Source organism: Drosophila mauritiana, chromosome X (assembly GCF_004382145.1).
Source record: "Drosophila mauritiana strain mau12 chromosome X, ASM438214v1, whole genome shotgun sequence".
NCBI classification, from domain to species: Eukaryota; Metazoa; Arthropoda; class Insecta; order Diptera; family Drosophilidae; genus Drosophila; species Drosophila mauritiana.
In genome coordinates this window covers 7129726-7154145 of record NC_046672.1, presented here as the reverse complement: position 1 = coordinate 7154145, position 24420 = coordinate 7129726, and the positions used below count along the sequence as shown (strand labels likewise).

General features: G+C 39.9%; 1 protein-coding gene across 1 annotated transcript; it reads right to left on the bottom strand.

Annotated features, from left to right (window-relative positions):
• Positions 1–16883: 16883 nt before the first annotated feature.
• Positions 16884–18112, bottom strand: LOC117146975 (PH domain-containing protein DDB_G0275795). Its single transcript, XM_033313644.1, has 2 exons — positions 17972–18112; positions 16884–17797 (listed from the first exon to the last, which is right to left on the bottom strand). The coding sequence occupies exon 2, from the start codon at positions 17791–17793 to the stop codon at positions 17149–17151; it is 645 nt and encodes a 214-aa protein (XP_033169535.1). The 5' UTR covers positions 17794–17797; positions 17972–18112; the 3' UTR covers positions 16884–17148.
• Between the last annotated feature and the right edge of the window lie 6308 nt (positions 18113–24420).

Here is a 24420-nt window from a genome sequence, read left to right as displayed (position 1 = left end):
TTTAGGCTTATTTATTGGTTTCTAATCGAAATGCCAGTAAGTAGTCAGTTGCACTTGATGAAAATAGTTGGTAGTGAAATAATTATAAATACTACAATTCTCTTGTTGCATATCAATGGACTTTTAACTTATTTGAATTACTATTATTATTAATATTATTGAACGCATATTTTGGCCTTCTTTTCAAGTGTGCTTCACCTTTACCTGAAATGTTTACATTTGTTTATATTTCCTTGACGAATATTTATTTAATTAAAGCTATGCCAGCAATAATTAGACGCTTAATGCTTGACAATTTTAGTGAAATGAAAGTCACGTGACAAAATACACGGGACATCATTTCAATAAAAAATACACACCAACAAAACAGAAAAAATACTTCAAGAACAGCGCTGGGTTCATAAAGAGGAACCAGTTGTGTGTAAGAAGGAGATGGACTCAAAAGACAGAAAGGGACAGAACGGCAGGAGTGTGCTAAAAGAATTGCAGCGAAATTAAAATAAAATAAAATTTACGTTGAATTAAAAGCAGCAAAAGCAACAACAGTGTCAGGAGAACACTGAAGAATGTAAGGAGATTTTCTTAAGATAACGAATTATTTATGCCCAGTGATTTTTGGTTTTTGATTTAATTTTTGCTTTGTATTAAGTCAATTAAATATTATCCTTAAATTAACTCAAATGTGAATAATAACAAATTTCAAAGAAATTATTATTTTTTTGTGTAAAATCAATGCCAAATCAACAATATACAATATAAAATGTAGCAATTATTGCACATATTGAACACTATCAACATCCTTAATTACAAAACTACTCCTTTTCCGCAATTAAAATCTGTACAGGGTATCTGATAAGCAAAACCAAAGGAAAAATAACGAAACTGACAAAAGTGGGAGGACGAGTCGTGACTTCATTTGCTTGACACTTGGAAAAAGGGCGGTGGAAAAGTGTGGAAATGCGGGGGAGTGGCGTTGTGGCATCAAGTGTGTGCCATAAAGGAAAGGGAAAACAGAGAGGGTGCGAAAAGAAAAGGCTGCAAACGATTCCTAATTGAAAACTATTAAATTCTTTTTCCCTTTGCCCGCTGCTACTTAATTTCTCCTTGGCACCCAATCTTTTCCCATTTTCCGCGCTATTTTCCACCGCCTCCTTCCCCCATATTTTTTTTTTTTTTTGCCTGGCGGGTCCAAATTGGAACTTGAATTTCATTTCGAATGACATTCGCTCCATCACGCGTCAACTGCAGCCAACTCATGGCACGTAGTTGGGATGGTTTTAAAAAAAAAGAAAGGAAAGCGAAAAAGTCCTGGACAGGGGAGAGCAAAAAAAAAAGAAAGAAAAGCGGACATTTTCATTTGAGCATATTTAATTAGATGCAATTATTTATGGTATTAAATAGATGAGGCAGTAAATGTGCTGTACACTGCGTTGACTCCTCCAACTCCCCGAACCCAAGGAAAATTGAAATAAAATGCTAAAGAATTGCGTCGTTGTCTGTCGCCAAAGAAAAAATTGGATAGACCCGCCAGAGAAGTGGGAAAAAATACTCGGAAGAGAGAAAGGCGAGGAGAAATATTCAATTCTTGGCTCACTCAAAAAGGCACAATTCTGCAGCGAATGCCACGATGTCCAACCAACCCCCCTTGCGCATCATTTACCAGCCAACCATAACAATGGGGACCTCGGACTACCCATACCCACGGCCCCTCCCCCTGGAAAATCCCTCGGACGAAGGAGTGCATTTAAATGGCAGGAAATTTGAAAAAAATTGAAATTTAAGTCTTTGATATATTGAAACCGATTTATTAGCCGCCCTTTTTACGTTTTTCATTTTAGCCACACCCATTGTTAGTCATTTTCCTCTTTAACGAAAAGAGAAGAACTTGTCCTACGCTTTTCCTTCACATCTTCGTTTTATGTTTTTGTCTCTTAAAAAACAGAGAGTAACCGGGATATAGAGGGCAACCTACTTAAAAAATCCGCCCAAAACTAAAACATTTTTACATGTGTTACTTTTCAACACAAAAATAAGTCTATAAATACAGTGCATTATCTCAGACCTCAAAATCATTGAACATGGCCACAAATCCACACCTCGGACAACCAACCCCATTTTTTTTTTGGACATTTATTGGAGTTAATAGCGCGTGACCATGGACGGGTTAACCCCTTTCGCACCTTTTGCCTTTCGACAGACAAGACAAATCACACAAATTGACAAACGTTTAACATAATTTACACAGCAAAGCCGTAACGACTTACACTTGACCAAAACACCCAACCAATATTGACCCTTTCGCCTGTCCCTGGAAAACGAAAACCCTTGTCAACATTGCGTAACCGAAACTATTAAAAAGATCAGCCGGACACTTGACTGCCAAAAAGGAAGAAGAAAAAACAAGAAATGGTAAGAAAAAAGGGGCGAAAAAATGGGGAAATAAAATTGAAGAGGATGGCCCACCCACTTGCCCCCGGAAATTTGGTTCATTTTTCACACGCCCTGACCAAAAAGGACATATGTTCATGGTCAAATCGATTAAATAAATCATTAGCATCTTTTGTAGCCAATTCTCGTGTCCCTTGTGTCCTTTTTTTTTTTGCAATGCGTGTCGCAAGTTTTCTCATGTGTTATTCGGATTTTTTTTCTGGCCAGCAAATTGTTTTTTAATACAAGGCGAAGAAAAGACGACAGGAGCCCTTCTTTCGTTTCCGAAGTGAGAATTTTTCGTTATTTATTTTTTATTTGTCCTGTGGACCCCTTGTCGTTTGACATTTAATTTGTTGCGCTCCTGTTGAGGCAAAGGAGCTGCAAAGAATGAAGGCTAATGTATTGCCGTGTACTTTGAGATGAGAATGAATAGAACGAAATTAACGTCTCGCAAAGGAGGGCTGTTTAAGCTAATTCAGGGCTATAGTAGATTGTTCAAGATTAATTTTTAGGTAAAACCAGGTAATAATTAGCATTAATATTATTATTTCATAAACAAGGAATACCATAAAATCTTTTAAAGAATTGAAATTCAAATGCCTATAATCACTGTTTTGTTTAAAAACCAAGCGTATCATTTTCATTCTTTTCAACTTCAGCATCCTTCAGCAATTTTTGTATCCCTCTTCATATATCATTCTTGTTGATTTTTTTTTTTTTGTGAAAGGATGCGGCATTGCTTTTGGTGTTTATTTTCTATAAATATAAATTAAATGGGTGGCGTGCGACTGTCCAATAAATTTAGCTATTTTTATATATTACGAGATACCTTTTTCGGTTTCGGTTTCTTGCATTCGTGTTTTCTCATTTTTTTTGCGCCTTGTTTGTCAGACGTGCCATTGTGGTGGCCCTTTTGTGCGGCATCTCATTCCGGCTCGAAACTCCGGTTCCACGGATCCTGAATCCTGGATCCCAGATCCTGCTCCGGTGTCGAACCCTTTTCATTGTGCATCACCCGACTGGGCGTGGCAGGCTACAAAATATTGCCCCAGCTGGGCCAAATCATGTGACAATAGTTGCTTTATGCACGGCTTTTCAGCGGACGACCATCCACATTTATGCCTTCTTCTTCACATTTTTTTTTTTGGCTAATAAAATGCAATTTGTTTTATGAAAGAAGCAACAGGGTGTGGAGTTGCATAGGTGGAGGCAGAGCTTCAGTTTAATTGTTCGCTTAGTAGTTCATTGCCACTACAGAGTCATGTGTGGAAAAATCGTTGCTGATAAATAGGCAAGATGAATATGCACACTAAAATAATAAAATTGGAATGTGCACTTATCATTCTGAATATCTATTTAATACCTGTGTTAAAAAGAAAACATTATCACGACAACATGTCTAAACCAACGATATTATCATTCAAATTTAATTGTCGAAGAAAATTCGATTTTGGCATTTGTGATGCCTTTTCCATGCTCATACATACATAAGTATATCGCGTGTTTACATAGAAATCATAACGCAGTCTTTTGTTTTAGTCCAACGCTGTCCCCCGAAATCTTTTGTAAAGCTAGCAGTAGCGAAAAAAAGCATACAATTTCTTGTAATTAAAATCCATGGCCTTTTCAGTCCCCAGCCCACTTGGGGTGGCGTTGGGTGGTGCTGCGAGTGGGTGGAACTGAGTGGTTCAGTCAGGTGCTCAGCTGCGCCAATCAGTCACAGACCAGTCAACCACCGAAGCTACCAGGTCCGGCTGTACTTGTCACTGCAGGTGGAAAAGGAAAGCGCCGGAAAATGGGAAATGGGGGTGGGGAAAACGGTGGGAGATGGCAGCCCAAAGGCAGACAGCGACCGACCTTTGCCAAGAGATTTCTCTGGTTTTTTATGTCGTTTTTCCTTATTTTTTTGTTCAAGAATTACTGATTATTAATTCATTTTGAACCGGTGAGGCATTCATATTTCTGCTGCAGCCCAGAGTGGGACGTCCTTCGACACGCACACTGTGGTCCAGGCAATGCTGATGCACTGGAAAAAGCATTCACTTGCTTTTGTTTTCGTAGAAATAAAATATCTAGGGCAGATACTTGAAGTATTCGGTTTGGCACAGATATCACTTGAGGTTAAGTTTTACTTTGGTGGCTACTTTATTGATACCTCTTACCATTTTTTTGAGTGTACTTCGGACTGGCAGCAGCATCCTTTCGGTCCTTCATGTTGTCTGTCAATGTTTTGCTTTCATTTTTTTTATTCTTTGACTTGCATATATTTGTATAGCTTGCTGGCTCGCTTTTACCGGCTGCTCCGATGTTCTGAAGCCCCGAAGCTCCGATGTACTGATGTTCTGGGTGCGTCTCGCGATGGCTGGCTGCATTCATTGTTAAATCATTGAGTTTTTACTGCAGTTTGGCGAACGGCATTCGACGCTGCCAACCTCATATCAACCTCAATTTTCTGTCTGCCGTTGCCCGGCGCTATAGCCTCAGCTTTCTGCCTCCTGACTTGACTGTCCATGTAAATAAAGTCAGCGCGGTAAGAAAACAAAATGTGAACTGTGACCGGGCCTGCACCTGGACATGAGAAAAGACCGGAACACTGCGAGAAATATATCACATATATATCCAAAACTAATCGACAAAAGGATACGTTCTGAAATATCCATAACGCTTTATTTTGTTAATAACCTTTGGAAAGGCAATCAAAGAAGCAATTGGCCACCAGGGACGTGTTTTACATATTAGTTAGGTGACACTGTTTTTATCTATATGTTGGGATTGGGCATCACTTGTTCTTAGCTTAACCCTTTTGTAGTTACCAGTTATGCCCAGCAATTGGCGAATTTTTCCTTGCGGTGCAGGGGCAGCGCAGGACATCTGCTATGAAATGCAAGCCTGGGACTCCGAGTCGGGCTTGTTAGTCTGATTGGGTGGCTGATTGGTTGGAACGGCTCGCGCTGGATCTCTGAATCTCAGCTGAGAGCTGTGACAGTTCCCCGCCCCGGATCCCGAGACCCCGGACCTGAGACCTGAGACTCGTGAACAGGACCCAGGTTCTAACAATGAAGCGGAAACAATGTTTACAATTTTCTTTCTTCACCCCGCCAACATCCTCGTTCTTCTTCGGTACCAAAACAGACAGCATATATATGTATGTATGTATGCCGACGTTTTCGTTTTTATTCCGTTTTTTTTTTTTTTGGTCGAGTATTTTTGCTTCTTCGCTCGGTTCATATTTTGTGTTTGCCTTGTTATGCTTTGTGTGTTGTATACACATTGTACCTGGACCACCTGCGCCCCACCTCTCCAGAATCTTCTAGCTGTGCCATGTTTGACTGTATTTAGCCAGCGGTCATAAAGTTAATTTGTACAAATGTTGCAAATAATTCAAACAGTTTTGCTACGCTTCTCCGGCCCTCGGTCATTGCTTTTATCTGTTTTGATGAATGCATTTCTTATATTGTGCTGACCGAATTGGCCGAGTGGTAGCACTGGCAATCGATTTGCGTACAGGGGTTTGGCAAGCTTCCATTTCCAAACTATATTCACCTTTTATCTGTTAAACAGTAGTTTGAATTTGATAACCCTAATTTGTGTAATAACTTTTCACTCGCATTAAATCTCGATAGGGCCTCACTGTCCGCCGATTAGTGTGGCCACCTGCCACAATGACACCAAATGGCGCCCACAGCCATTAGCAGGTGCCACATAAAATTTCTAATTAACCAAAAAGCCTATTAGCAGCGACACAACGAACACTATTTTATTATTAGGCAAAAGCAGATGCAGCAACAACGCCAACCGACAACAAAAAATACCCGAAAACATTCAACACCTTTTAAGATGGGCATAATGAAAGCCTCGCACATCCGAAGCGGGAAACATAATTTTACTTATTACAATTTCGTATACGTATACATATATATATATATGTTTGTATAAAATGGTGGCAAGAGGATGGGGGTGCGTGTCCCGCAGCAAAACATATTCCCAAAAATTACCAATTTTGTTGCTTACGATTATTACCTTGGCAATGGTTTGGTGATGTTGCTGATGTGCCGATGGTGTTGCACGTTCCACTTGCCACGTTAGGCTTTTTGCGGCACTCTGGAGATGACTTAACACGTAGCACATCATTAAAAATTTTGTGCCATTAATGCGTAACACACACAACAACAATTTGGGAGTGGTACAAGTAGGAACAGTTGCGGTAAAACAGGAAAATCAACCATTTTAGAGGTTTTTATAAACATATAATATATATTATGAGGATTTATATAATTTACAAAAAAAAAGAACATGAGTACATTTGCAAGCGTTTGAAGCAGTTGTAGGATTATTTCTTCGTGGTGCTAAAGCATCAAAAAGTGTTGCTACTATTATTGTGCCGCAGACTGTACCCCACATGGCTTGATCAAATTGCCAATATGTCACACACATCCTTTGGAAGGGTTCCATGTGTGTGTGTGAGTATGCGAAACTAAACCAAAGCGACATCATCATCTTATTTACGTCTTTTTAACACCTTTGCACCACCCACTCTGGGGCGCAGCACCGCCACCATCGTATAGCGTTGAACAATTAACAAAAGGTAATGTAAAATTATAATTATCACACAAAAGCACATTTGTTAATTTAAGCTAAAACAAACACGGCCAAAGGAGATATAGTGGGTGGCAAGGTGGTGCTGAGCTAACGTCGTCTAAGACATTGTCAACAGTGGAAGGTTGTGGGTGGTGTGTTCGGTGTGTTGGCAAACGACCGATGCGTAACAATGAAAAGTCCCCAATGTAATAAATATAAAAACAGCCGAAAAATATGCTATAAAATTATTTCGCAGCCAAGATGCCCGCCGAAGAAACTTCATTTTCACTCTCCGGCGGCCACCATGACAAACACATTGATACTCTCTTCTTCGTCCTTGGCACTCTCATCTGGTTTGGCTGTCGTTGATTTTTGGTCCTTTTTTTGCGGCCCATAAATTTAATGGCTCTCCCTAACCCAAACGCACACACACTAAACCCTTTTTCGGGCCGGATTCTATTTGCGTTTGAGCTTCAGCTCATTAATGCTCCGGCCTGATAATGTATTATCATTTCTGTTGGGGCGTGGGGACTATTTTAGTGGTCCAGGGTAGCACTTTCATTATTAGTCCTTAAATGGGATAGTATATTTGAAAGGTTTTCCCATTTTCATAAATTAATCTACTTTAAATTTGATACTGCAGCTGTATCGTCTTTCTAAAATAATCTTCAATGGGGATTACAAGTTTTTTTTAACCAAAATAATTCAAAGTTAATATCTTTTATAAATAAGTACACAGTAATCATTAGTCCATAAAGATTCCTATTTATACGCTTAATTCTTTCGCACATACTCTTCGTATGTTATTAATTATTTTTTTTTTACATTTTCCCCGTTTATTTTGACTGTGCCCCTTAATTTATGACCTGCTACATAGTAGCAAACACATTGGCATTTTAATGGAGCTTTATGGGCGATAGAGGAAGGTAGTTGTTATTCTCTGGTCTAGTTGGTTGGAATAGGAGGCACGAATATAGGAGGTCTGCAAAAAGACATTAAAATTATTGAAGCCGACAAAGGGCCATTAATTCGTTGCGCTTAGCTAGCAATAACGGGGCACATAATTGTTTATTAATGAAGTTTAAGTATTTTTATTGGCACATTTACGTACACTCTGGGACAACTGGAGAAAATTAGAGACGCATTCGAAAGGGAATGGTTACATAGAATGGAATTTGATTGACCCAGCAATGTCCAGAGAACATATTGATAATATATGGACTTCAACCAAGTACAAGTAATTCCACTCAATATCCGTACCCATCCTATACGCATGCACTCAATGTGCCAATGTACCCACGCCAAAGGGTTGAACGAGTGCAGTCCGGATTTTCACCCCCCATATATCCATATGGATATAAGGATATGGATATAGAGACGCGTGCGCGAGTCTCCTCCGCATCGAAACCTATTGAATACGCATCAGATATCAATCGCCGCACACATACGCACATGCTCGTACATGGGAATTGTGAGGGAGATGGCAGATGGACGGAAGAAAGAGACGGTCTGCGAGGTCCTGTCTTCGATTTCGGATCCACGAGTGCGAGGACAGCCAATCGTGCGACTGCAGGCAGCTGATTGGACGCATTTCCCTTTTTGGTAAAGAGGAAAATTCGCCCACACACACACAGAGGACGATAAAAAAGAAGCATAATGGAAACCCCAAGGAAAGAAGATGGAGCTGAAGAAAAAAATCAAAAAAAAAAGAAAACGGTCAGTTGGGTCGGTGGAGAAATGTGAAAAATTACATAATATGCGCTGAAAAATGTGCGTACATTTTTTTATCCAAAAAGCTGACCAAGTAGAGTCGTTCATTCGCTTCCCACACTCCTATCCATATATTTCTTGTTTTATGCAAAACTTTTGCGTTTTACAATTCATTGCATATTCAATTTGGTTAGGTTTTCGGGTTCGGGTTTGAGTTTTTCGGGTTCTTTGCAGGACATCAAGGGCGTCCAAATAGCACACAGCAAAGGTCCAAGGCATATTAATAAGGATTTCATTAGTTTTATATGCTACGCTCTTTACATTCTATTCCATTTTTTTTTTATATGCTCTCTAATGGGTCGATACTTTTGTTTCCCTTTTTATTATCCTTTGGGGCGGGGAAGGCCCTAATAAATGGCTAAACGTTTGGACAAATGTTTGTTATTTTGTATTATCGCTGTTGTTTGATATGCAAAGTTCCCCCGGACGAGAAATCTGTTGGGAGCTATCGCCTCTCAAGCGGTCAGTTGGGTAATCTGGAACAATCTGGAAGTTCTACATATGAACATATGATTATGGGTCTCCAAATCAGTTTTATTATTGAATCGAAAACTGTAGGAAGTGCATTTATTTTTTTGTTTAAATTTTTACATTAATTGTAAAGATTCATTAAGTTTTAGTTCGGCCTAAAAAAAAAAGATTTTTATATTTTCTCTGTATATTGAAAGGAGCTCCATAATCTCTAGGTCATACTTGTTCGGACCTTAACAAGTACTAGGCCTGCAGGGCTATATATGTTTATGTATATTTCTTTGTTCCTCTTTCCAATTTTTTGTTTAAGCCTCACCCCAAAATTCCCATTTCATTCGCTTACGGTTACGAACTCCGAGGCTCGTTTGTGTGCGAAGGCTTTTTGTCTCTATTAAATTAATCGACGCTCATTTTTCCAACTTAACAAACGCAGAAATAAAAAGTATAAGCGATAAAACATTTGCCGGCCACTGCCACCCTACAAAAAAAAAAAAAAATAAAAAATAAAACCCACCCCACAGCCACTTTTCATTTCTTCGCCGCTTGTTTCTGTTTTACTTCTCACTTTTAAGTAGCACTATTTTTTAAGGATTCTATTTTTGGGCGTCCATCAGAACCGTACATATCCTTACACCCCCTAAAACAATCTTGTGTCTTTTTTGCCATTTTTTCATGCTTATCAAATACAAAACAAACGCGCATGGAAAGGGGGTTTCGGATTTTACGGGTTGCGGTTCCCCTTTGTCGTTCGTTTTTCAACGCTCCTGAATCCCTGTGACATTTATGTTTCATTTGGTATTTTTGATGCGTTTTTTCCTTATTTTTTCTTCTCTGTGCTCTTAAATGGCAGCGGCAGCGCATTTAGTGTGACATTTCAATCAATCAGCTGGCTTTGGTCGAGTGATTTGATTAAACACCAGATTTATGACCCTGTCAGGGTATTCAGATGGCCGGAAAAATGCTAATGGGGATGGGTGATCACATCTAGAGTGTGAGTTGAATTCGAAAAGAAAACTCATATACTCTTTAGAGCCACGGGAATGTTGGATTAGTTAGGTTTATTTTGTAAAAAAATCCTAATTGCATTAAGTTGAGTTAATAAAGATAAATAAATAAAGATTTCCCATTCTTAACCAATAAAAAACTTACAATGGAAAATCGTGAAAATACTCAGCGAGAGCCGAAGATTTCTGTGGTCGTGTGAATTGTTACTGCAAATCACTAGAATCATGAGCCAAGAGTCGGCATAAATAAACACATCAACACAAAAGGCAAAAGTTTTACAGCCTGCCGGCAACATCAACTCCTTCCCCTCCCCTCCCTTCTCCCTTCACAACCAATCTTTCATAACCTTAACCCTTAAGAAGCTCACATATGAGATTTCTAGCGTCTTTGTTGTTGGACGACTGACGATGTCGTCGTCTGTAAAACGGAAGTCAGAAACAAAAATGCTCACAAAAACAAAAAACAAAAAGGAACATTTTTTAATTGCCTCAGATAAGAAGTACACATAACTTTCTGCCACCCAACATTTAATCCTGCCACGCCCCCTTGCAGCCCCTCCGTCAGGAAGGCGGCAATTTTACAATTCAGCGCACATTTCTGATGAGCTTCATAATTTTTGCTGCTCATTGATGTTCTCACTCATATCACATTGAATGGAATAATTAGGGGGATCCACATTTTTATCAGAAAATTGTGGGTAAGAAATTTATTCACGAGTAAAGGGAGTTTATTTCCCTGTCCAGTCCAGTGAAACTAACATAAATAACAAACGATGTATACGAAATTAAATATAGACCTAAACATTCGTAATAAAATATATCACAATATGTAGTATTAAAATCAAGTAATGATATTTTATTTTCAACTTTTCGAAGAGTATCTAAAAATCTGCGGGACTGCAAAAAGCCAAGCAAAACTGACTTTGCAACTTATACAACTCGTCCGCCACTCTTTCCATTCATTTCACATATATGTCACACAATTATCAAAGCTGTATCTATGCATCACCGCCCACCAAAAAATAAAATATAAGACAAAAAGGAGCAGCCTACGAGGAGAGCGTTTTGTTTACACGAATTACATGCATTTTACGCAACATAAACGAGATTAGTGCTCACATTTAAGAGAAAACAGAAATGGCAAACCTGCTAGAGATGCGCACTTTGAAATCGTGTCACGATTATTCATATAAATTTGAATATTTCGATACCATAAATAAATATAACTCTAATTGATTTTTTGTTGCTGCAAGTAAATAAGATGTATGGAGTTTCATTTTGGAATTTAATCAAAAGATATATCTAAATCTGTAACGCATCTCTACCGATGTTAAGCAACCCTTTTTTTTTTTGCAGCTCCACCTCATAAAATGGCCCACTCCTTCACATTTTTCCTAGACAAGAGAACTTGACTAAGATACGACTGAGAAACATGGCGAAAACGAAGGAGTTGGGCGCCAATTGCTTTTGTTTTTACTTGCCTTGAACTTTTCCCGACATCGTACCGCCCACTTTCAACCCCCCTTTTCGACCATTCCACTCAACCCGTGTGATGTGTAATTGTTGTGGGGGCAAGGTTATACTCATATACAGTATGTGTATATATGTATGTGTTTGCATTGTTAACAAGCGTAGAAATTTTTCTCATCTTTCTGTTAGACACAAAAATTTCTATAGACAATGTCGACGTTTTTCGAGTGTCCTACGTTCCAGCTGCAAATACATATGTATTGTATGTGTATGTGCACATTCTTATATCTATATTTTTTATGACTTTCTGTTGATCTTGGCAGCTAGGGCAGTTCTCCAAAAACGGTTAGTGGGTGTAGTTGGGGGCATGTTTATGCTTTACAATCCCTATCAGAAGTTCTATAAAACGGATGCATCTTATTGTTTAAGACGGCGAAAAGTTGGCGGAACAACTTTTAAATCTTATGCTTGGCCATAAAAAGTATTTCTTTTATTGTGTGTTTAACTGCAATCGTGATTTTTAATTATGGTTGGACTACAAAATGCTTATCTTACCGAATTGGCGTATTTTGGTATTTGAAACATACTAAGATACTATAAGCTATAACCTAAGTATACAAAAGTAAAGTTAATGGACTTTAAGTACCGCAGCCAGAACCAAAACGTTATATTTTTGCAAACGTGCAAGACTCGGAGGTTTTTCACATGCAAAAATCGACAGGAGGAGTGGGGCAAGGCAACAGCTGGAGTCAACTATGGGAAAAGAAAGGACAAGCAGGGAAAAGTCAAGGAAGAGCCGGGGCCAAAGTGGAAAATCTCAAATCAAAATGCCATTAAAGCGTGTACCGCTTGACTATAACGGTAAAGTGGAAGTAAATATTGTCATTACTCAAGCTTAAAATTAAAATTACCCACCTGAATGGATAGAGTGGGTGGGGATGGGGATAATGGGGCGCGTTGCAAAAATGATAAAGTGCATAAGGCAAAACGGCAGCGCAACAACAGACGAACGAACGAACGAACCAGAATTTCAAATGCAAAACTTTATTTTTTCGCCCGTGTGTAGGGGGTACGCTCCGCATGGCCCCGCCCCCAATTTTCGCAGCCGCCTCTTTTCCATAAATGCCGCAGCGGCAGCAAAGAGCAAAGTAATTTTCATAACGACAACAACAAAGTCGCCGAACTTGGCAAAAGGTGCGCACAGCAAAATCTCCTGATGAGCTGCAACCCAGTCCAGAAAAATATAAACCCATCACCGTGCTCCCCCTCTTCACCCGCCCAAAAACGAACCCCACTCCCACTTCCTTCGGAATGTGCCACGTTAAGCACATCTGTTTTTTATTGCTTTTAATTTGCCATTAATAAACCATTCCAAGGCGACCGTCGGTCGTCGAAAAATGCTAATTTATATATAGATAGATGTACTCTCTCGCCGTCTGTATATATAGTAATAAGTAAAATATATATCTCTGTGCATTCCGGGGAATCCAATTTGAATTTTAGCCCAACGCTGCCAATTTATTTTGGTGGGGGTACTATAGCCTGGCTAATGCCTCATAAGTCAATGAGTTTTTGGCATTTTTATGGCTTATGAACAGACACCAAAGTGGCAAAGTGGCGAGCAATGGGGTCAGGTGGTGTCCCGCAGCTGTTGGCGGAAAAACTCTACTCAAGTTGAGGAAAACTTTCCCAGACGGAGTAATTTCTGTCTCACATTTACATTCGCGCCTCTAAGCCGTTGAAAACTACAGTATTTTCCAACACATATATTTCAATATTCACATACATTTGAATTACTTAGTATTGATTTACTACATCAAGAACTTTTCCAATATATTCTAAATCAAGTCTAGCAAAAGGATGTTGAAAATTATGCATTTAACACTAATTTTTAATGGTATGAGAATCTTAACTGCCCTTTTTGTTCGAAACAAAAACTCCCTGGACTGAGCAACATCAAAGATTCGGTCGAGCGGCCTAAACAAGGAAACCTTTAGTTCTCGAGGCTGTCCACCGGCCCTCAGGCATTGGCAAAAAGCAGTGCGAAATTAGCCAAAAGTAATCCTTTAAGTTTAGTACCCAAAAATTGCACACAATTGTTAGAGTCTCAGTGTCCTTCCTCCGTTTTCCAGCCACATCCAAAAATGGCCCACATCCCAGCCCACATCCAACATTGTCAGCCACCGTTGATGACATTGTGTAAAATTTTGTTGCTGCTGTCGTCGCTTCGTGTTGCCGTTGTCGTTGATGTTGCTGCTGCTGCACTTTAAAACTTGCTGGCGCAACTTTCAGATGTTTTTCCAAAATAATCCATTCAAAAATATGCAACATCTTAAGATCTCGCCATTTCGTATTTTTTTTTGTTTATCAATCTTTCTAAAATTCTAATTTATCTAAGTTAGCCATGATGATAACTCATAACTAAACTATTATTTCAATACCAGTTTAGGCTGCATATTATAGATTTTTCTGTGTCTTGGTGCATCAGAATATTTTCTCAATGTGTAATTTTCGCGGATGCTTCCACTGGCTGGCTATAAAACTTTTATAGTAAAAAGTAAATGCCACAAATGAGCAATCGAAAATTTCGCATTATAATGCAAACTGTGTGCATTTTTCGGGGTTATTGTAGTCGGCTTTCGGGCGAAAAGACAAACGCATACCGGCAGCAAGGAACATGGAACAAGGAGCCAAATACAAGGACCAAAATCCAAAAGCCAAGGCAGTCGTCATGGTCGCCTCGCTCAATGCCGCCGACTTTTCCCGCTCACACTCTCCCTCGCCTCTATTAATAATAATAGAATTTTTGGAAAATTTCGCAGCACTGGAAAGAGGAAAAAGGAAAAGGAAGCGCTGCCTTTCGGCTCGCGATTTTTGCATTTGACAACGAAAACGAAATGAACGAGTTGGGTTTTCTCACCATTCCCATCGCTAAAAATGAAAATGAGTACCCAAACGCCCCATTTCCCCCCGGACTGCATTGCATAATTCAGCTGAGTCTGCTGCTCCACCAGCCCGTCCGCCCGTTCGTTCATTCGTCCGTCCTGGCTGACAATAATGCTAATAATGATAATGATTATAATGCATGAACAAAATATTCCCGGAGATGCCGTCCTTTGTCTATCGAACCATGGACTCCACGGAGCTCCATTTCCCCGCTGTTTTTGGCATCTAATGAACTTCTTTATGGCTGCATCATTCGCATAGTTAATGCGGAGTGTCTATGGCGCCCTGTTTGGCCGAGGAGAAATTCAACAAATTCGTTTCGAAAATGCAAGAGAATTTCAGAAATACGATTTCAAACAGTTTCTCTTAAACTTTAAATACTACATACATACATTCACTTAAAAATTAAATTTTTAACACAACCACTGTAATAGTCCAATTACTGCTATAGATTATCGATAACGTAGTGGCACTGAGACGGCAAACACCTTCGCTACGCCCATTAAGTTTTACTGCTTTTGGGTTTTCAATTTTCCCGAGCTCGCGGAAAAGCCACGTGGACCAGAATGCCATTTAACGCTGCATAGGAAATCAAACGCGCGAAAGGTCAAAGACAAAAAGGCGGGGGGTTATGGGGTTATGGGTTTATGGATGGGTTGGTTGTGGTAGCTGGGTGGGTGGATGGATGGGTGGGTTAGGTTATCACCTTGTGATATATGCCAAAAATGGAGTTTCCTCCTGTGTGTCTGTAGCATCTTCGTGTGCCATCCCAGCCAACCGCCCTCTTGAAAATCCTGGTATCCGGTGAACCACCGAAAATGGACTGGACCAGTAACCCTTCATCGAACTGGTTTGAGGTGGGAGGAAGCCCAAAAAACCAGCAGTGTTGATTTAGGGTTGCAAACAGAAATTATGATAATGCCTGTGAAAACAACGGGCACGCGGAGATAGAAGCGAGGAGTAGCCAAAAGCAAAGGAAAATATATTAAATGTTATTGAGAGGAACTAATTTTCATTAAAAGGATTAAAAAGCATTTGGCGAAAAGAAGAAGGAGTCTGCCGAAAGGGTGGAGATGGCCGATGGTTTCGAGAACTGGCAACCGCGACGTTGTCGCTGGCTCCGAATTAACATAAAAATCATAAAAATATGACACTATGAGATGGCAGCACACCACCAGGACCATCAGCATTATCATTTTTTACAGAGGCGCCGAGAAAGGGGTGGTCAAAGCTTTATTCTGTATTTTGTATTATTTTGAATTAAAATTTACATCAAATTGGCATCTATCAATTATATTAATTTAAAAAAAAAATGTTTTTTCTTTTTGTTCCTCTTTTTGGGTTTTCAATTTATATTAAAAACAAGATTAGTCTTTGGGTATATTTTCTCTGTGGAACCCCTTTCTTCGTTCGCGAGCCTCTGGTTATTATCATTATGATGATGACGAACGCATGATGCTCATTAGAGAGGGGGGTCCACAAAAAAGGGGCAACGACTTGAGTTTGAGGAAAAGTCAGTGACGGTGGCTAGCGGGGGGTTCCCATTGATGGCAACGCGCGACAATCAACACGAGTCGGTGCTGATATCGCAGAGCAGTGGGTGGCTGGGTGGTGTGGGTGGACTTTCAGTGTTGTTCGAGTACAGAGTTACTTGGATTTCGGGTTCGGTTCGGTTGGGCTGGAGGATTAGTAATGGCCAGGACTGTGTGGGACAAAGGTGGGCAGAGGAGCAGCATCATTTTGATGATACCAAATGCTGATGACGATACCGTCCTCCACGAAACATCATCCGCCAACCCATCAACCTGCCTCGCCGCCCAATCCAAATACCATTTCCTTTTGGAGTGGGGACGTTGTTTGCTTTTTTGTGGGCGTCGCTGCTGCCACTTAGTAACTCACCCGCAGTTTATTATTTTCAAAATATTTAAATTTTTTGGTAATAAGCGAAAAATGGTTTTAATATAACCGAATGGGCGTACCGAAGCGAACGTGCCTGATGAGGATGACGATGTACATGATGCTGCTTATGTTTCGTAGGTAATCCACCTGGTAGAGTTTTGGGAACAGGGCGAGCTTTGAGGACATTACGGGGATGATTAGTCAACGGTACACGCACAGATTATCCCGGCAGTCTCTTCAAATTAGAAAATATTTCCCAAATAGCCGAAATAATACATATACTTATATAATAAAAATCTATTTTTTAAAAATACCTAAGATTTATATATTTCCAAAAATCATATCTTTGATCATGTGATTCGATTTACATGATAGAATCTCGTTGTGCAAGCATTCAACTTTTGCTATCAACATCTGAACAAGCTTAACAAATGTTAACTCTGACGGAATTAAGATATGAATCACTGTTAGGAGTTCAACTCTGCTTGACTGGGATATACACACATATATATATTATATATATATATAAGTGTGATATATTGGGGGAATTAGGCTGAAGTCTATTGATCTCGGGCCGTAATTATTGATCCTCGGGGGAATCCACACTCCTGCCCCAATGGTTGTACTGCTGCTGATTTTTCTTCTGTTGTTGCTGTTGGTTTTGTTGCTGCTCTTGTTGGTGTTGCATGTGCAGCAATTGCAAATGTTGCTGGCGATTACGTGTGTTATCCGCAGATTGCCGCTCCTCTGTATGCGCCACACTGCGTCTGCTCCGGACGTTGCGTTTATAGGTCCTGACCGTTTCCTCCCAATCCCGACCCATCACCTCACGGGATATTTCATCCGGACAGCGCATGAACTGCTTGCGCAACGATGTCGGCTCTGTTGGACGGAAATTCGGTCGATAGGCAGTGGGATCGCGAGGATTTAACCATTGTGTATCGATATAGCTCTGATCCCTCCACATATTATCCTCCCGATTGATGCGTCGCTCGAAAGCACCAGTGTTAGCGCCACGCGAGTAGGAGCTGGCATTACTCATCACCGTCGATGTGGCACTGGCACGCGGAACGCCAGCCTTTGACGAATTGGGATCGCTATTGCCGTCACCCCGTCCCCACGAATCTGAGGCCATAGTCCTTCGGAGGTCAATCCATCCGCCGCCTAAAAGCCCAGTCAAGCTGGGTCGCACAATGTGGCGTAGAGGATAAGACGAACGCTGCATGATTCTGTAACCGAAAACGAAAACGAAGTTATTATACGACGCACGCGTTTTTTGTTTTTTTTTTTTTTTGTTAAAACTACGCTTTTTATGTCTAGAAATAAATATCACTTTTCAGGACGTAATGCCCAAACAGAAAATTTTTGTAACACTTCCGCGATTCCAAAATCGTAAAACGTACCTAGATATATACAAATGATTTTGTTTACAAAATCTTATTTCACCATATGTTTGTAAAATTTTGAATTTTAGTTAACTTTTTTACGGTAAGATTTAGAGTCCGGTCTGGCCGGTTGAAATTTCTAAGACTGAATGAGAAAATCTCAGAGTCTCTGCCAAATGCCTTGACAGGCAAAGTAACACTAAAGTCAAGGCTATCTAATTCCAGGAAATGTAACTTTCGTTAGGAAGTTTATATAATGAGATTATATAAAAGAGATATATCTCATCAATATATATGTATATCTTATCTTATCTTATCTTATATGATTATATAATGATTTTATTTTATATTTTCAGATAAACTTGTGCCATTCGTAAAAGGTATTCAACCATTTTGGTAAGTCACGAATATTTATTTTATTACAAGCAAATTCTTTAAGCCTGTGGCGTAAAATCGCTGAAATGTTCCCGAATTCCCTTTATTTCCCACAACAAAGCAAAATTCATATACATTTCCCCATGTATGTGAGTATAATTATAGGGACCAGGTCTTGAAGCAATTGCAATTTTGTGGCAGTACATCCGCCTGGGAAAATCCAACTGAACACGGGCACTACTGACGACCATTAACTGCCTGAGCTGGTACTTTCGAGCCACCCTTTTTGGACTTAAACGTTGACACTTGAACTCTTTTTGATTTCGCATATGTGCGTGGTCTCTGAACAATGGCACAATTATGTTAAATATCGACAAGTGGCCATCCAACTGCTGCTTTTGTTGTGGGGAAATATTAAACACTCGTGGGGCGGCCGCCAACAATCGAAATTCTTGGGGCAAAACAAAATTAAAATTAAAAATGGTAAAATGTTTAAAAAAGAGGTTAAGCGCCTCGAGGGTGCACAGTTAAAGTTAGGGCGAAAAAACGGTTTTATTTAATGTTTTTTTTCAAAGGATACGAAACTATATATAAAAGTTGTTTTATGAAATATTGTATCTTTCTTTCTTTAATACCAACAGAACTTTGTCACTTTCAACATAATTTTATGTACAGGACAAACCCTTTCTGTTACTTCCATCGATCTGCAACGTGGAATTTCAAAAGAGAGCATTTTCTTGTTGGATATAACTTAATTATGCAATCTAAATGCATTGAATCACCTCAACCAAATGACAATAATCATAATGACAGTGGGTGGATGGGGGTGATGAAAATTGTTATCCGCCAAAATGTTAACTCATTTGTTGTCCTTTTTCAGTTGGCTCGCTGACAGCCAAGAAAACCACACAGAAGGGCAGGTGAAAATGGTCGGGGGCTTTCCCTCGCAATTTTCCCATCATCGTTTCTTACCGAAAAGAAGAGAGAACGACAAATCTTCGCAATTTATTTACGTGCCATTTCGTAGCGAACATTTTCGTTAGATTTTCCTCATTCGCCTGGCGGAATTCCAAGACAACTTCAGTCAGGAGGTCCAGGTTACCCCGTGCCCCCCATTCGGAATTTTTCAGGGCGCTCCTCTCGGGGGTTTCCCCGGCCACCAGCATCTTCTTTGGTTTTTTGGCGACGACAAAAGTCATGACGCGCTGATGACGTTGCCAGTGGAAGGATTTAATGGCACATTAAGAATTTTATTACCGCCGCCCAGCAACAACAACGTGATAAGGTGCTTGGGTGGGGGCAAGGGAGGTGCTGTAGAAGGGGTATGATGGGTGCTGGAGAAATGGGGCTATGGAAACCCCTTCGCTTACCTTGGTAGAAAAATTTTTCGCGAGCGTACACACAAAATTTTTGACAGGCATTTGCCATGAAAATCTTTCGGTGTCAACAGAAAATTTTCATTTCATTTTGGTTCATTTTCATTGGTTTCTGTTGGTGTTGTTGTTTTTTCGCTTCTTTATTTTTGCGTTGATTTTCGGTCCGCGTCAGCGAAAGGGTGTGGCTGTTTAGGGAGTTCACAGGAGCTTTGTGGGGGCTTCATCTTCACTTCTTTAGCCGGGAGTTTTCGTCGTCTCGTTGGCTAAGACGATTGTCATTATTACAAGTTTTGCATAAATGAATGAATGACATTTATGTATTTCATTTAGCCAAAGCCAAGGACTCGACTTAAGGAGCTGAATGGTGGCTACAAAGAATGGATAAGAGAGACTTGGTAGAAAGCGAGGTGGTAGCTCAGATATGTTAGAGATGCGTTCCTCAACCGATGCTTACGAACTCGTGTTTTCGTTTCGTTTTATCATAACCTTGTTAAAAACTGAAGAACTGATATATGTATTTCGAAAATAACCAAAAATTACCGACCGCCTATTTTTGAATAAAATAAAATTAAAGTTCTTTCGGTGACTATTTTGCAATAGCAATTTAAGCTGAAAAGAGCATCACTGTTTGATGAAAAGGTAGTAAGGTCGTGAAAAGAGGCAAGTAAGGTGGTAATAAGATGGTGGAGGCCATTTGGTTGCCTGAAATGATGCGCGAGTTTTTCAAATCTTTATGTCCTTTGTTTGATCAACTTTTGCCAGAGCTCCTTCAAGATTTTTGGACAAATGAGTGGATGGGGTGCATTTAGGATGAGGTCAGGTGAATTCGTTGTGCCATTTAACCATTATGTGTCAGCGAAAATTTCAATCCAACCACAATTTCATCATGACATTTGTTCATAATTGAATTAATTCCGAAATGGAATTCAGACGTTTTCGGTGGGTTGGCAATGGAGTGGCTGGAGGGCTTTTAAAGGATTTTGGATAAACATAAAGATTCTTAATTGCTGACGCTTACAATTTGAGGTAGAAAAATGGATTTACCTACAAATGTATTTTGATGAAAAGGAGTCTAGTTGTGTTTTTTTGTTTTACATCTAGACTTCTAGTTTACATCTAGAAATCTGAACCAAACAAATCTACTGAAATTAATGATCTGGACTTCTGGGCGACCACCCAACCAATTAAAAAGTATGTGACCTAAAAGAGCAGCTGCTGGATATGCGAAATAATCCCCAAACCAGCCAATTAACGTCGATCCGTAGAACATCTGGAATGGAATTTTGCGGATAATAGAAGTTCTTTTTTTCCGCCCCTGTTATTTATATGCAATTTAGGCATATTCTTCTGCTTTTTCCTTCAATTTTTGTATGTGCAACCCTTTTGAGGCTCGACCTCACCCCTTTTGCTTAATTCGAATGCATTTAAAAATGTTAAAATATGAGAATTACCAAGGCAAACGGAAAAAAAGAGGCTGAATTTATCTACAGAGACACGCACTTTGAACGTTAACTTAAGCGAGAGAGATGGCCATATAGTTCGGCCAGGCCTCGGTACACAAAAGATTTGTACGTGTTCCCACTTGATGAGGCCAACACCCCCCTAAACCCGTCTTTATCAGCCCCATGCCCATGACAAATACTACGCGAAAAAATTCCTTAAAAAACCAGCGAACGGAGCGAAGGAAAAAGAGTTAGGCGAGGATAAGGGCTATGGTAAAGGAAAGGGAAAGGGGGTATACACTACAAAATCATCTTTGAAATTGAGACCTAATTAGGATCAAATAATACATCAATCGAAAAGTTATTAATACCCGCTTTTGGAATATGCATTGTTATAAGATAAATTTATACTGAATTTTAAGTGGCCAAAAGATTGATTTTTTTTTCGTATAAGCACAATTATTTAGATATATTTTTTCCTGTGCAAGCATAGGCATTATTATAAAAAAAAAAAAGCGGAGTACACAGAAAGGGGGTGGCGCATTACAAGGTCCTTCATTCCCCCATCCCCTTTGCCAGTGGCTCACGTTACGCCGAAAAAGAGATAATTTTATTTCATTAATCCTTTTTTGGGACAAATTCTCTGTCGCTTCTTTTTTTTCTGTCCGTCTCGCGTTTTGTTTGTTGCCCTCTTGTTCTTTTGGTTCTTTTGCAGGATTCAGCTTCTGTTTTTTCTTGTATTCCAGCTCGGATATTCTGGGGCGTGGCTCGAACGTAATATTAGCTTAAAATTGTGTAAATAAAAATTACATTCGTAAGAAGGTTCCCGTAGCAGTGGCAGCAGCTGCTTAAGTCCCCATCCTCGGACATTATACGTATAGCCAGTTATTTTTTTGTTTCCATCCCATTTCGGGATGGGGATCACATGAATCAGTGACCGCAAGTTCTGGGTTCCATCCGCCGGAGTCGATGTTGCGCTGCTGTCGTCGCCATTTTGAGTACAGTCAAGCTCTATTTGTATTTACATAGTGCTAAAAAGATAGAAGCGTCTTAACAAATTTCTTGTATGATTTATATTACTTTTAAAAACACCTTAAATAATATATAATATAATTACTTGGTAAACGCGTCCTTAAGCGAAGATAAAGGATTTTAAAGTCGTTACCCCATACCCCAAATCGTGATCAATATTAACACCTTTGCCAGTCATTTGTCTGGCAATTTACAACACTTTTTCGGCCAATATAATTCGCGCTTAATGGCCTTTCAGCAGACTCTTTGGCAATGGCCGGTAAAAGTGGTAAACTGGCAAACCCTTTGGCACGCATAATTCAAACGGCGCAAAGTTCAGAAAATGCCCGCCCCTCATTTGCAAATTAATGTTACATTTTATTTGAAGAAGAAAATATAAATATTTTCGCAGCGCTACAAATAAATTTGCCAGGCGGCGCAGGAGTGCGAGCCGTGTGCTTCTTTTTCGCATTTTCGTAAAAATTATAAACAGTTGGGTGTCCCCGGGTGTCCTTGCCGCCAGTTACGACTCCTGGTTGGGTATATAACTCCGCTCATTAGTTGCCCTACACGCAATTAAGCACAAATGGCTTTCGAGGCGGGCACACGTAGTCCTGAGTCCTTTGGCTCCCCATCTCTGCTACCTTTTTGGCAGGAGCTGAAGCTCGCTGCCTATGGATGTGCTGCTGCTCCATCGCTATGACAACTCGGTTTTAGCCAAGCTCCGAGGATCTAGCTCCTGCTTCTCCCACTCGCTCAACTATAAATCCTTGGGCAAAAGTTATTCGCAGCGGAAACATTGTCATTGCTTGCTGCCGTTGTCGTTGCCAGCGCCGTAGAAACTTTGACTTTTCATATTTCTTGGAGAAAACCAAAGTCGAGGCAGCCGAATGGTCGCGACTGTACCTTTGTTCCAAATTGATTGATCAATGATAAAAAGTTGTATATACCAAACAGCAAAATCAATAATATTTTTAAAGCCCTTAGGTCTTGAAGATGTTTTTACGAAGAAACCACTTTGCGTAAAACTATAAAGTAATCAGATGTGTCTTTTTGACCACCACCTCTCTTATACATGCTCCAATACATCGAATACGTTGGCAACCCTGTATTTCTTTTTGCGAGGTCACCATTCGACATTCAGGGCTTTTTCGCTCCTGAAGCCGAGCCGCATTAAAATTTGTCGTTCGTAACTTTGGCGGACGGGCGCATCCGTTGCTTCGTCTGGGACTATCCTTCCCCTATATCCTTCCACCCAAAACAACCGCCCGCCAATTTTCGTTGTAACATTCTGGGCAAAGCCAAAAAATTTATTACACGTAAAATTTCACCTGCGCAAGACATTGCTTTGCCCATTTTAACGGTTAAATAAACTTTTGGCGCCCATTCCCCTCTGAGCTTTATTATATTTTATTTTTTTTTATTTCTGACATAAATATACATAAACGCGAAGAGGATAAGAGAGGGGCAGACAGTCACACACAAAGGATTCATAAATTTTATAATTGTGAAATGTGCATTTTAATGTGCTCGCAAATGAGTTGAAGACAAATTTTTGAATTATTTGCAAAATTTTGTTGATTTATTGAAATTGCCCGGCTCTGCCACCACTCTAGGAGCCCCAGGAATTATCCTGGCTGCACTGCTTGGTTTGAGTAACCAACTGCTTGTTGATAAGTGAAAAACTATGAGCCTCCAACTTAATAACCATTTTCAAACTGTTGCGCCGGAGAAGTCCAAAAATGAAACTGAAGCTGAAATAGAATAAATTTCAGATTAAAAAATCTGTTTTTTATTAAGCATCTTTTCAAGGGGTATATGACTTTCTGAAATGACTGAAAGCCCAAAATATAACTGGGTTTCCCACAGAACTGAACTGGATGTCGAATTTCTATTGAAAAGTTGATTAATTTTAAAACAATATTAAAATGATCTTATACTGAAATTGGTATAGTAATATAGTAATTAGCACAGGACATCCAAAGGTCCATCAGTAATTTCCTTGGTCGGCTGGGACGAAAATTCAGCCATGTGCATGATTCGTTTATGCCTTTGTCAGGTTCGTCAGTGAGCAGCTGTGAATGCGGATGGAGAAGGCTGGAGCAATGTGGTAGCGGCAGTTTGCTGCACCTGTCTGACCAAGTAGCCACCACCCGCCGCCCACTAGCACCATCCAATCCTCCCACTCAGTCTATCCGTCGAGTCAGTTGTTTGATTTTACAGTTGTAGTCCAATTACGATTTTGAGCGCATACCAACCGCAC